The sequence below is a fragment of the Ammodytes marinus genome, assembly GCF_949987685.1.
Source record: "Ammodytes marinus genome assembly, chromosome: 20".
In the NCBI taxonomy this organism is placed as follows: domain Eukaryota; kingdom Metazoa; phylum Chordata; class Actinopteri; order Uranoscopiformes; family Ammodytidae; genus Ammodytes; species Ammodytes marinus.
The window spans coordinates 13234483-13249077 of NC_137224.1; the positions used below are offsets into that span (position 1 = coordinate 13234483).

General features: G+C 40.4%; 2 protein-coding genes across 2 annotated transcripts; both read right to left on the reverse strand.

Annotated features, from left to right (window-relative positions):
* Positions 1 to 247: 247 nt before the first annotated feature.
* decr2 (2,4-dienoyl CoA reductase 2, peroxisomal) lies at positions 248 to 7464 on the reverse strand. Its single transcript, XM_080049444.1, is given in 11 exon segments — positions 248 to 793; positions 1022 to 1210; positions 4238 to 4342; positions 4437 to 4530; positions 4789 to 4913; positions 5657 to 5666; positions 5668 to 5793; positions 5900 to 5951; positions 6444 to 6512; positions 6642 to 6743; positions 7385 to 7464. Coding segments are annotated over 10 exon segments (906 nt in total). The 5' UTR covers position 6743; positions 7385 to 7464; the 3' UTR covers positions 248 to 758.
* Positions 7465 to 9228: 1764 nt separating this feature from the next.
* LOC307266659 (retinol dehydrogenase 13-like) lies at positions 9229 to 13184 on the reverse strand. Its single transcript, XM_080048732.1, has 7 exons — positions 13004 to 13184; positions 12000 to 12118; positions 11744 to 11899; positions 11547 to 11651; positions 11175 to 11387; positions 10787 to 10888; positions 9229 to 10139 (listed from the first exon to the last, which is right to left on the reverse strand). Exons 1-7 carry the CDS (start codon positions 13066 to 13068, stop codon positions 9814 to 9816), a joined length of 1086 nt encoding a protein of 361 aa, XP_079904858.1. The 5' UTR covers positions 13069 to 13184; the 3' UTR covers positions 9229 to 9813.
* Positions 13185 to 14595: the final 1411 nt, after the last annotated feature.

Consider the following 14595-nt stretch of genomic DNA (forward strand, 5'->3'; position numbering starts at 1 on the left):
AGAGCAAATTATAGGCCTCATCAACCTTCAACCAACCCCTTGACCTTGGCGAAGACGAGATGCATCAGTGAAACCAGATTTTATTTTTATTTTTCTCTTAAAAGAGCGTATTCATAACATTTTAAGGATACTTAAGATTCAAAAGGAGGTTATACATTTTGCACAAGAAAAAAAAAGGAGAAATGTCAAACTTTTGTGTAACACTTGTGTATTTTTTTTTATTCAACTAAGGACAATTAAATCTGATTTTGCACTAAAAACAATTGCCGTTTTATACAGGTAGGTGGGCTAAAATCCAAGCTGCACGGTCAAGGAAAATAAGTAACCAGTTAGGTTAAACACATAGGTTAAACAGCAAGCAGCAAGCAGCAGAGGGCAAGAAGCAGACGGTCTTTTGTACATTAACAAAACAATAAATGACTTACAATAGAAAATACAAACAGTTTTCACTGGTATTTGCAAGTTTTATCAATAAAATGGCATTTATTGGCATGAGACTAGACCTGAAATGCATGATGAAAATGTTCAGCACAGCAATGGTTTCAAAATCCCTGAATTGTTAAATAACCTTGTCTGTTACTAAGATTGTAAGCACATACAATACAGTAGGCCTAAGTATAGTTACTAATTAGTATGGCATGTTAGTGTTCAAATTCTCCAGCCACCTAACAATCACTCATAAAAAGGAAACAATGGGGGAGATGTAGTATATCAATACTACATATGGTCGCTAAATCACCATTTTTGTTTTTCAGCATTTACTTGTCTCTTTCCTTTTCAGCTGACCACATACCTGAAAGACAATAAGAGAAACACGCAAATTAATATGGCTTAAACTGCATTTCCTGTCAGTCAAAAAATATAATCTAAAAACCGAGGTGACACAACACACTGCACACTTTCTCATGCATATACTACTACACTACATACCCCAAACTGCACCTCCTCCAACACACCTGGGTTTAGGAGGAGGACAGGAGGGCCCCTGTTCAGAGTTTAGCAGATTGAGAGGAGGCTATACCCAGCAGCATGGAGACGTCGTTAGCAGAGGTCAGCCATGCCCCTCCGTCAGCCACCAGTATGGCTCCAGTCACATAGGAGGAGGCCCGGCTGGCTAAGAACAGAGTACAGTGGGCCATCTCTGTCTTGTTGCCCGCTCGCTGCAAAGGAATGGATTGGAACGCACCGGCAGCCTCCCCTCTGGGACCGCCTGAGTGATGAAAAGAAAACAATCATTGCGAGACTTCAGGTAGCCTTTTGCCAGCCTTTAAATCTTATTTGTAAATGTTTTATGAAGCATAGATAGTCCTCACTTTAGATGGGGTCACACATTTACTTTACTAACAATTCGTAACTACCGGAGTTAATCATGAATTTAAGTATTAATAAGTGTTTATAAAACATATATTAACACACTCACTAACCATTGGCACATGTCTAAATCAGTATATGTATAAATGCATGCATAAATGTGCATATAAATAGTTTATAAATCATTTACTGACACTTTCTGTATGATCTTATGAACCTTTAAAAATCATATATAACTGGCTTTTAAATAATAGGGGAGAACGGGGTAAGTAGGCACTTTTTACTCTAGTGAGAATTGCTCATCACCTAAACATCTTTCAATAGTCATTCCTACATTAAATTGAAGCTTAAGGTGTTGGCTTGAAATGTGTACCCCTAACTTTTTCTATATTATTGTAATAAGGAAGAAATTAATCATCAAAGACACCCTTACACATTGGCCCTCATTTATCAATCTTGCGTAGACCAGAAAAATGGGTGTACGTACATCTCCACGCAAATCTCGGCATTTATCAATATGGACGTGAGCGTAGGATACGCTCAAATCCCACGCCAGCTCTCAGCTCGTGTACGCAAATTTGAAAACAGCTTAGACTCGCAGTGCAGGCTGTGCCGGGTAGCCGATGACTTTGTTGGACAATTATTAGAAGATAATACAAATGCAGTGCAAATAAGACCGAAATAAAGATATTAATCACTTAAAAATGAGCAGCTTATGGTGTGCAACTGAGTAGGAGAGCTGATTCAATAGTGCGCACACGTAAGGGCAGTTGTCTCCGTTTTGGAGCAGCTGGGGGGACACTGAGGCACGGGGGCTGCATTCATTCAAAATGTTAGCCTAAGTATTAAATATGTAGTAGGCCTACACTGCTCTTTATGATACAAAAAAATACACGGCACAACAATCAGCTTAACATTTTATTTATTTGACGCACTTTGTAGATGTTAGTTCCTCTTTTAATGTGTCATTGATGCTAAAGCGAGCGATTTATTTCCACCTTAACCGGCACGTTTTTCCGATCTGCTGGTGGAGCAGCTCAGCAGGACAGTGGGCGCTCTCACAGCTGATCGTTGCCATGTCGGCTTGTGCAGCTGACGGCCGGGCTGACCACTCGTGCCAAGCGCATGCTGTCATACAGTAAAACGCTAAATGTGTTATTTTTAGTTTTTAAAACCCTTTTGAGTAGTGCTATCTAAAAGGGCCAATACATTCTAATCATTCAAATCTCTGCAGACCTGTATTTATTTTATGGGGACCATTATCGGACAGTTGGTGCGTCTTTTTCTCCTCCACCACTTATATTATGCCCGCAGCCCCGCACCCCCAGTTGGTTGCATTTCAGAACAGCAACACGCTTTTTTTAGTGGCGATTTTGAGTCAACACCAACGCTGTTGACCGCAGCAGTTATTTCCTTCCTAACTGCTGCCTTCTGTCGTTATTTGATGCTGCTTGTAGGCTAATGCTCCGAAATGAAACTCTTTTTTTTCTACTTTCGCTGTTATTCTGTCAATTTCTACTTCAGGGAAGTGCCGTATTGCGCATATCCATGTCGCAAAACCTTTGGGCGAGGCCTCTAAACTGAGAAAATATAGGGGCGTGGTACGATTGTTTTCAGCCGCTGCATTTATCAATAATTGCGTGGCGTACGCCGAGATTGGCGAGATACGACTGTTTGATAAATCCCACGCGATACCTGGCGTAGGGAGGTATTTGCGCCAGAATCTGCACCAGTTTCCACGCAAGTTTGATAAATGAGGGCCATTGTGACAACCAACCCCATCAAGGGGTCGGTTGTCACACACTATGGGGTTGTTTGTCACAATGTTATCTTAATGGGAATAATCTTAAAAAGAAGGCAAGAAAGCAGAACTAAATTTGAAAGTTTAACTGCATTGTCAAGTTGACAAATAACTTACTGTAGCCTTAGCAGCTGGTCTAGTTTGGGATGCACTGGGTTGTTTTGATTTTGTTGCCCTTTTTTCTTTTGCATGCTAGCTGCCTTTTCCTGCTCTATTCTCTCCTTCTCTGGGGTGTCAGTGAGGATACAGCTTGACAATTTCTTTCGTTATTGGGTTCCTTTTCTGGCTGCAGCCTTTGGATAATATGCGACAACCAACCCCCCAAAAAATGTGACGACCAACCCCAAAGTTTTTTTCTTGCTAGCATCAAGGCCAAAAACCATCTGACAACTAATTAGCTTGCTAACCACAATCTAAACTATAGTTTATCCTTCACACTTTTTATGGGTAACAAGTGTTTTGTTATAAAACCATTGTGTAAAAGCCTAGAAGAAAAAAACTGAGGAGTTAAATATTTTCAATTTGACATGAAAAACACAAACAGTCCTCTCACCTCAAATTCAGCAGTCTAACTCCAAGGAAGACTATGTATGTGACCTCTGATCCCAATTCTGGATATTTACATACCAAAATTTCACTGACAGCGCCTTCTGGTTCCGAGATATAACGATTGTGACAACCAACCCGTGTGACATTTTACCCCGTTCTCCCCTATATACTTGATTGAGAAATGGTGAATCCATAATTTTTTAAGTAGGAATAATGCTTTATAATTGATGAATCAAGCATTTACTAATCCTTAACTAGAGCTAAATAGTGTGTAGTTATTATAAAGTCTTACCAAAAAAACATCAGGAAAACATGTTACCTGTAACCTACAAAACAATGGCGAAAGCAGTCTAATGGCAGCTTCCTTGTCACCCACTGTTTTGTCTCAGGGCTGTGCCACACACAGTCAACAGGAATGTATGATAACTTGGTGCTGCTGATTAGAAAATAATAGCCAAAGTATTTCCTTATTTGTGAGTAGAAGTAGGCTATAACTTTACAAGATGCATGAACAACTTGTTAATTTTAAAAAGCCACAAACAACCCAGTTTTTCATATATTGTGACACATTGTTACCTAGTCTACGGAAGCCCTCTGTGCCAGAGATAGGACCTGGAGCCACACTATTGACTCTCACCCCACTGGGCCCCCACTCCACAGCCAGGTGCTTGGTCATGGCATCTGTGGACAGGGGGGAGATGCAACATTCAGTCATTAGATTCTCATTCTTTTTCCATTACATAGCAGCAGTAATGAAAATAAAAAACCTTCTTACCGTTTGCAGCCTTAGCAGAGCCAGCATGCACCTGGAGGCCCTGTCCCTTGTACCCGAGCGTCGCAGAGATGTTGACTATGTTGCCACCATGATTCTGCACAACACAAATGATGGGAGTCTCAATGAGTAAATCATTCAAACGAATTCAAATCACTTTTAGAGATAACAAGGCAGACAGTAATCTGATCTCTACTGCCCTCTGTTGGTGACCAGAGTGAACTGCATAGACCCAGTCTTATTGAAATTGTATGATTAATAACAAAATCACATACAGTATTATCATAATTTATCTGCTACTCTACTTGGGACTTGGAAACTATATTTTGTGACACACACAGAAAATGAACTGTACCTGGAACCACTTCTCATAGACCACCTTGCTGGTGTTGAACGTGCCCATAGTGTCTATTTCCATTACCGTCTTGAAAGCATTGAAGGAGAGCGAAACAGCCGGGCAGAGGAAGTTTCCAGCAGCATCTTTAAAAATAAAAAAAAAACACAGCAGTGTAACTATAACCAGAGCCAAAATTATGACACATTGCTGAACAGAAATCCTGTGCAAGACAGAGGAGTCCAAAATTATTCTAAAAAAGGTCTTATAAATGCTTCAATAAAGCTATAAATGCATGGCAATAAGAGATTTATTATGTAATTTGTTAACTACAGCTATAATCTTGTTGTGACATAACCAATGGGAGACTAGTGGGCAAAGAGAGAAGATAAAGATAGATGCAGCATCAGAAAAGTTGATGATTAAACCGAAACCTTTCACACTTGACCCTGGTCTCTCTCTCTCTCTCTCTCTCTCTCTCTCTCTCTCTCTCTCTCTCTCTCTCTCTCTCTCTCTCTCCTCTCTCTCTCTCCTCATCTCTCTCTCTCTCTCTCTCCTCTCTCTCTCTCTCTCCTCTCTCTCTCTCCTCATTCTCTCTCTCTCTCTCTCTCTCTCTTCTCTCTCTCTCTCCTCTCTCTCTCTCTCCTCTCTCTCTCTCTCTCTCTCTCTCTCTCTCTCTCTCTCTCTCTCTCTCTCTCTCTCTCTCTCTCTCTCTCTCTCTCTCTCTCTCTCTCTCTCTCTCTCTCTCTCTCTCTCTCTCTCTCTCATGTGTTTTCAGCTATGTTGGCAGGATGCATTGTGTAAAGACAAGGACTGTGAGGGGGCGATAGACTGTGTAATCCTTAGCACAAAAGCACATCTTTAGATTTGTTTCTAAGAGGTACCGTACTGTTAATGAGGGATGTCGATGCGGCCAAGCTCTTTCAGTGTCTCATCCACTGCAGCTGTGATGCTCTCAGGCCGCCGAACGTCTATGCACAAGGGGAGACAGCGGCGTCCTGACGCAGCAGACAGCTTTTTCGCTGCCTAGGAAGACACAAAAATATATTACATGAGGTCCAACACTTCAGCACTTAATTATGGAGTAAAGATGTACCACTAAGGATTGTGTAAATGTTGCAGGTTGGAAAACCTCTTTGAGCTTGTCCAAGTTCCTGCTTGCAATCACTGTGTCGCAGCCGTGCCTGAAAGAAGAAAATAATACTAACAATGTATAGAAAACGAGACAACACTTAAGAGCATGTGGTGTATTTCTTTATACACCACATGGATCTCATTACATTTATAAAATGGTTGCATAAAAGAGAGTGATAGGGAGATAGAAGTATTAAACAGTGATAAATTGGGTGGGAAAGAGGGTGAGGGACAGGACAAAGTTATTTTGATAAAAGATCAACTATATCTGCCACATGAGTAAATTATTGAACTATTTCAACTCTGACACATAAAGCAAAACAATATGACAGTCTGACTGTCAGATAACACAACCAAGAGGTTTAAAGTGCACCTATACGTGCATGTTTTAGAGTAATGCCAATGTCATTGATTCTTTATTATAACTGATGTATTCTTATACTACATTTACACTGATAATTTCTGCAACTATGAAGAGTGGAATTTTACTTCTGCAAGATTGTGGCATGTTATGGATAAACAAGCAGGTAATCCACAATCACCTCATGAAGATTTCAGCTATCCTGAGTCCAATTCCAGATCCGCCACCTGTGATAAAAGCAACTTGATCTCTGAAAAATAAAAAAGGTCACTTATATTTAGTTAAAGTGACGAGCACGTCAACGACATTTGCAGCAAAACAATAAGATCCCACCAAGCAAATGGTGATACATATATATGCACAGGTTTTCATGGCTTACTTTAGTAAATCTGGACTGTAGATGTGTGTGTATGAGGTCAGGCAGTCGTCTGTACCAACGTCTTCAGCCAGCAGCTCTTCTTTTCTCTGTGGCTCTGCCATGCTGATAAATATAGGTATATAATGTAAAATACATGCAAATGACACGTGCATTATTATAATCACAGTGCAAAGAATGATTAGTCTGCACAAAATCACAGAAACACCTCACAATACAATGGCCCTCCCCTCTGCAACAGCTTGGTAACGTTTAGGGTTTTCCAGATATTTAGACTATAATGATTTAAGGTTATTTCTATTGTCTTTTGATTATTGTTCGTAATAGCCTACAACTTGTTTCCTATTTGACTTTTTTTTTCTTTGAAGCATGAATAGTTCTTCTCCAGCCCAACTTATTACTAAATCACTTATTTGCTTCGCGACACTGCATCACCAAACTTTTAGAAAGTGATACTATTGCGTAAACGGGCCCTCAACGCAGCACATAAATCTACCAGAGCCTACTGTCAGAGCTACTGCAAACTGTTTCCGTTATTTTGTCTATCCCTGTGAAAATAGTTTAAGTTAGTTGAGAGCCTTTTGCTGTCAGGACCAAGCAGTGAAAAGTTGTCGTTCTGTAGCTAGCTGCTGCTGCTGTCGTGTTACCTGCTGGAAAAAACACAAGTTGTTTTTTTCTGTAGCGATAGGAGATGAACCACGAGCTGTACGCAGAGAACGTCTCCCAGTCTCACGAGGTGACTTTACCTTTATTCCTTTAGGTGTTTCTTTCTGTCTGCAGGAGCTATTTGTACCTTGGACGCTCACTTTTTCGCCTTTAGTAGTGCATTATGGGCAATGAAGTCCATCATGGGGTGTGTTCAAGAGCGCAAACGTATTCTGGTCTGTTTAACACAGAATATGTAATATGTTAATTGACAATAAAGTGAGGTAAAAAAAAAAAAAAAGAAGTAAGGTAGTGATCACTCGATTCGGATTGATTTGAGGGGAGGGCCATTGTATTGTGAGGTGTTTCTGTGATTTTGTGCAGACTAATCATTCATTGCACTGTGATTATATTAATGCATGTGTCATTTGCATGTATTTTACATTATATACCTATATTTATCAGCATAGCAGAGCCACAGAGAAAAGAAGAGCTGCTGGCTGAAGACGTTGGTACAGACGACTGCCTGACCTCATACACACACATCTACAGTCCAGATTTATTAAAGTAAGCCATGAAAACCTGTGCATATAAATGTATCACCATTTGCTTGGTGGGATCTTATTGTTTTGCTGCAAATGTTGTTGCAGTGCCCGTCACTTTAACTAAATGAAGTGACCTTTTTTATTTTTCAGAGATCAAGTTGCTTTTATCACAGGTGGCGGATCTGGACTTGGATGGTCGGATTGATTTGATTCATGGCAGAAAGACAGCATCATAGTGTCTCTAGGGACTGTAATGTCTTGAGAGCAAGGGGAAACCCATGCAGTGATTTTGTTACTCAGCTACAATACCCATCATCTTGTAGGATGGTACCAAAAGAGGGGCCTCCACTGGTAATCCAACACTGAAATAGTCGATCCACGGTGTACAGTGTCAGGGCCAATGCTTATCAGTGTGCATTAGTGCAGAGTGGCTCTTATTGATCCGTACTTTGGGGTTTACTGTTGGAAAAAGAAGCCCCATGTGCAATAGATCCCCCTCAAATACTTCTGGGATGTTTTTTCGTCTCTGCACTGTAATGTAATGTAAGATGAGTGCTTTTGTAACGTGATTTTTTTTTAAAGAGGTATGAGTAAACACAAGCAAGTGCCCAAACTCAAGACAAATGATATTGAAAGAAAGCTTTTGCTATTTATACGTTAAGGTGGTTTTACTGCGGGTGTGTACTTCAAATGACCTTCAGGAATGTATGCATTGTTTAACACTTTACTGTTTCATGTTTAAAATGTATTTTTTATGATTTCTCACTCTAAGTTTTCATTCAATTGTTTTGGTAGAATATAATAAGCAATATCATCCCAGCTCATTTTGAACCTGTTCTACTGTACCCTTATCATTACAATATCATTGTAATGTAGGGGGCAGATGCTAGTCCAAAAGTACATTACACTACATTTAGCTGACGCATTTATCCAAAGCGACTTCCAATAAGTGCATTCAACCATAAGGGAACAAACTAAAAAAAATCTATATAATTAATCTATATAAACTTATTTTAAACACAACTGCATTCCTAGATAGAAATGGTCAGCAGTAATGTATGCACAATTTGTATGGAAAAAAAGGGTAAAAACTTAAACATTCTTTGTTTAATATCTGCATTTTGATTCTAGCTGGCAGACAGAGGGCACTCTCTGGCCACCTTTCCTGCTTGATGCCCACACTGTGAAATCATTTGCACTTCTATAATGTGAAACTACGTAAAGCGCCATATAATACCTCCATCTGTAATAGCGATACAGCATCTAAGCACTTACATTGATTTTAGGGGTGAAATGTTGTAGCAGGCTGAAAACAAAAAGATGAAATGTAGCCAAATGTCGCTGAGATTTTATTTTTGTTTTGAAGATTTTGTTCTGTTTTAGATGAGATGAGATGACTGTTCTTTTGCAGTTGATATACTTTTTTTTCAATGTGTTTGCATTAATCCAAATAGCTTAAAGTGAGACTAAATAACATGTTTAGTGGTAAATGCTAAACCATTGTCTTTAGCAGTAGCACAAGTACAGAAGAGTTATGAAGTCACCAAAACCGACTGACCGACTCACCAATGTCAGTAAAACAGCAATACGTTAGCTGACATTAGCTACCATAAGCTACTGGTCATATCAGACCAAGAATAGATATATTAGTGGAAAACCCTGAGTGTATTGAAGTAAGTAAGAGTACAGTTGTTTGTCAATGTATTCAACTCTGAAATTGTAAGGGAAAGGCACTGACTTTTTATTTTACAGAAGTTACAAAGCCTTGCCTTTAAAAAAAAATAATTATAATAACCTACATGTCACTGTCTAGAGTTGTGCATGTTGTACATGTTTCAAAGAAAATATCCTGATGCAGGAACATAAAGGCATGTACAGTATAAAAGACTCAGCTTTTGACAGAGAATTGTTCCAATGAGCCTGGCATAGCTCAAGCTATAATGGTCAGTTACAGTCTGCTGTCCGAAGGAGCCAGAGCAGGGAACCTACAGCCCCACAGTACTGGTGACAGCTGGTCCTGGGTTCTGTCCATGCGTCTGCTCTGGGTCTGTGAGTGCAGTTTTGCTCAGGACTTCTGCTGCTGGTGGGTTTGACTTGGCGGGCTGTCCCTCCTCCAGACCCACCAGTATGATGCTGACCTCCCACAGCCTGCATGCCGCCTCCTCATCCAGGGCCTGGGGTGCTGGTTCCTTCTCTGTCATGACATCATAGTACCGTCCAGTCACCCCCTCCACTTCCTCGGACACGGCCAGGTACAGGCTTGGCTGGGCCCCCAGCGCTGGGCTCTTCACCAGCAGGGAGAAAAAGGGACCTGTAGGGGGGAGACCACAGGATGGCAGGTTTAAGCTCAGCCGGGTTTACTAAGCGTTTTATCTCATTTAGAGCCTATCAGGATACAAGTATTTTACTAAATCACTTGGCCAATGTCCAGTATCAATCCAAGCCCCGAACTGGACTCACGCTGTTGTCTGAGGAAATACATCACCTACATGAATGTGCTTCAATTACATTTGTTCATATCCAAATCTGGCACGTGTTGCAGATTTTTATTATCATCTTCATTGACTGTGGAGTATTTCAATAACAAACAGTTCTCCCCACAGTGGAGGCCTTTTATTATTCAATTCCCATAAATGTAATAAAAAAAAATGCGCAATGCCGAATAAAAATTAGACACATTGCTGAAAACGGAGCAGACAACTTCCTAAACCTCTGCCCAAAAGAGAGTCTGAAAGCTGTTTTTTCAGTTGTGTTAGAAAGTTTAACTTTTGTGGATTGGAACTTTTCATAAAAGAAATGCATTAATTTGCAGTATGTGCTTTTTTATACAGAACAAGATAAGAATAAGAAGTTTACAAAGGAGGCCAATGTCTGAGCGTAGACAGCCAAGCCAGCATTACGTAAACATGTATTGATTTTGTTTAACCTCAGAATCCAATAAGGAAGCAGGATACTCACCGAGCACTGAGCTAGAGAACTGTGATTGGTGCAGACCCGTATGCCTCCCGAGATCCGTGGCAACAACGCCCGGGTGCACAGCATTCACTGTGACTCCTGTGCCTGTTGAAGAGCATAAATGTTAACATTTATTACACAATCGTACCGCAGCTTTATTAACTATTTTCATTAAATATAGGTCTAATGGTTGAGCTAATATGTATTTCACACACACACAATAAAATGTAATCATCCAATCATACGGAAAGCACACACACAGACACGCACACACACACACAGAGCATTGTATAACAATATATTTCTAACTGCCAATAACAATAGAGAACACAGGCCATTCTCCGTTCTCCCTCCCACACATGCCCACATATACAGCGGCCAGTAGACTTGCCTTGTAATCGCTTGGCGAGCTCTCTAGTGAACAGAACATTGGCAAGCTTGCTCTGACAGTACGCCTGTTTAGTGTCAAACTTCTTCTTCTCCCAGTTCAAGTCTTCAAAGTCCATCTTCCCAATGATGTGGGCGAGGGAGGCCAGGTTGATCACTCTGCTGGGGGCGGACTCTTTCAACTTATCCAGTAGGAGGTTTGTCAACAGAAAGTGGCCTGGAGAAAGACAGAGACTAGTGGAGTCAGGTAATGATGGCGTAAGGGAATGCAAAGACAATCTAGACAGATTTCCCAACAGGGAACTTAGAAAAACAGTCCGTCTTACTGTGCCTGTTTTTCTAATTTTATTAAATGTTTTCAGTCAGAAGGCTGTACCTAAGTGGTTAACTCCAAACTGCATTTCGAAGCCATCCTCCGTCTTCGATGCCGGACACCTCATGACCCCTGCGTTGTTTATTAGTACATCCACGCGCTTCTCCTCTGCAAAATAATAAAGATCATGAAATTGTTGCCAGGTGGGCTTTATAATTCTATAATCAAACACTGCGTGCTTTAACAATTTGTTTCCTTGCCTTGTTTGATTCTCTCAGAAAACTCCCGGATGGACTTCATGGAGGCCAGGTCTAGGCAACGCGCGTACACATGAGGATTCAGGGTCTTTCCTCGGATCTCCTTGGCGGCTGCCTCGCACTTCTCCATGTCCCGACATCCCATAATGATACGCCCCCCTGATGATGTGGGATCGGGACAAGCAAAAGTTAACTGCTGACAATTTTACATAGTGTGTACCAAATCAGAGTGAGATAGTATTTTTTTCCCTACACACACCTCTCTGGGCCAGCTCCCGGGCCGTCTCTTTCCCGATGCCTGTGTTGGCTCCTGTTATAACCACTGTCTTGCCTTTAATGGTCGCCTTACTCTGACACCGGCCTCCAGTTACATAGTTCCTATGAGAGAAAAAAGAATAGCAAGGTTCAATTCAAGGATATACAGGTATATATATATATATACAGTATCTCACAAAAGTGAGTACACCCCTCACATTTCTTCAAATATTTCATTATATCTTTTCATGGGACAACACTGAAGAAATGACACTTTGATACAATGTAAAGTAGTCAGTGTACAGCTTATATAACAGTGTCAATTTACTGTCCCCTCAAAATAACTCAACACACAGCCATTAATGTCTAAAGTGCTGGCAACAAAAGTGAGTACACCCCTAAGTGAAAATGTCCAAATTGGGCCCAAAGTGTCAATATTTTTTGTGGCCACCATTATTTTCCAGCACTGGCTTAACCCTCTTGGGCATGGAGTTAGGGTTTTGTGACGGACACAAATTAGAGATGTCTTTGTTTTTGCTCTAGTTTTTTTTAAACATAGGGATCTGATTTTTACTAAAGTGCATTAACTCCTGGCCCTGTCAAGTCAGCTGTGATATCAATCACAGTGAAGGGTCATCCATACTTGCACTGTTCCATCTCACTGAGTGAGATAACACATGGAAAAACAAATATTTCCCCTAAGGTTTGCACTGGCAGTGGCTTTATAAACTGTGCATGGGTGAACAGAATGTAACAGTCTATTCAACCCAATGTAATCACCCTGCTGCCTTTGTGTTGTGTTTTATGTTGCCTTAGACTGGGCTATGAAGTAGCCTAGTAGGTCCACTCACTATGGGAGGACGAATCCTATTTTTTGATCACATCATTTTGCTACATGACAATGTAACGCTGTAGGTTACGTCTTTAACTCCGAACCTTATGCCATATTCCTTAGCAAATGTGACACATACTGGCTACATCATGATACTGTGGAGGTAGGCTACTCACTTGAGTAAAACAGCGGACCCAAACACTGTTCCAAACACAGACACTGGTAAAATATATTTGCTCATGACTCCCGAACAATGCTGGTGACAAAATGTATCATTAAAAACAATGTATCAGTTTTAATCCTGTTTTTACAACAGATTCGATAACACTCCTGCAGAGCAAGGTTACGCGCGCACGATAGACGTCATCAACTACTACTGACCAAGGAGAGAGACAACAGTAGCATTGTGGGAAATGTAGTCTACGTTGACATTTTCATCCAAAAACAAGCGATAAACAATAATTGTTTTTTTTTTCAAATATTGTTGCGTGTAATTAATAGCAACACAAACACATACAATAATTCCTGTAAGAACATCAAGATTAAGAGTTTTTTTTTAAAAACATCTTTACAGTTCATTCTGACAATGGCTTTTACTTCTGATAGGCTATGTGGGAAATTGTTGTAAACTCAAAGGAATACGCTCTATATTGTGAACATTTTGTATTATGTTTTTGTTGTTTTTTATCCAACTTCTCTCAATTGCATTTACATATGTTGTTCATAAGGATGTCATCACACATGGGACATAAGAATCCTAAAATAAAATAGGGATGAGAAAGGATAAGGAAAAGGAAGACATACTGCTTACTTATGCTTAATGTTCTCTTAAAGCCCTGCCTGGTTAAATAAAGGTAAAATATAATAAATAAATAAATAAATAAATAAATAAATAAATAAATAAATAAATAAATAACACATAGCCGAGTGTAGAGAGAGACTGCTATGCTCGCTCAGATGAGAGGAAGAGTTTCCCGAAAATCTACATGGTTTTGTGTGATGTGATTCGTGTCAGGTTGCTCTATAGCAGTTTTTAACAAGAAATTAAGACCAGAAAAGTTGTATAATAGGAGATCTTTAATGGCTGTGTGTCGATTTATTTTAAGGGGACAGTAAATTTACACTGCTATACAAGCTGTACACTGACTACTTAACATTGTATCAAAGTGTCATCTATTCAGTGTTGTCCCATGGAAAGATATAATGAAATATTTGAAGAAATGTGAGGGGTGTACTCACTTTTGTGAGAAACTGTATCTATGGCACTGCAGTCTATGGGGCAGCTAGGACACAAAGTAGGCTACACAGAGCGAAAATCTGCATGATGCGGATAACTTTTAGGACAGTGTAAAAACAAGGCCACTCCACCCCTCTGGGCAAAGGATTTGGAAAACTTTGAGGTGACACAATAAAAAAAAGTTAAAAACTAGGACGTGAATCTGGTGTGTAAAAAAATGCAGTGATGAGAGCGAAAAGGGGAAGGGGAGGAGCAGCCCTGCTCTACTTGTTCACCGCTCAGAGGTGTCAGTGTTCGACCCTGCAGTGCTCTCTGCTGTCAGCCCACAGAGCTTGACCTCACCACTATGATTTATGACAGCTCGGCTCCCAGGGCAACCCCCGAGGAAACCCTTCACCTTAACTCTGCTGTGCGACACACCTGGATGTCTCAAAGAGTTGCTGAATATGCAGCTATTCAATATCCATCCACCCTCTTCAACAACGCTTACAAAAAAATGTAATTAAATAAAACAGCCCTGGGGTCAAATTA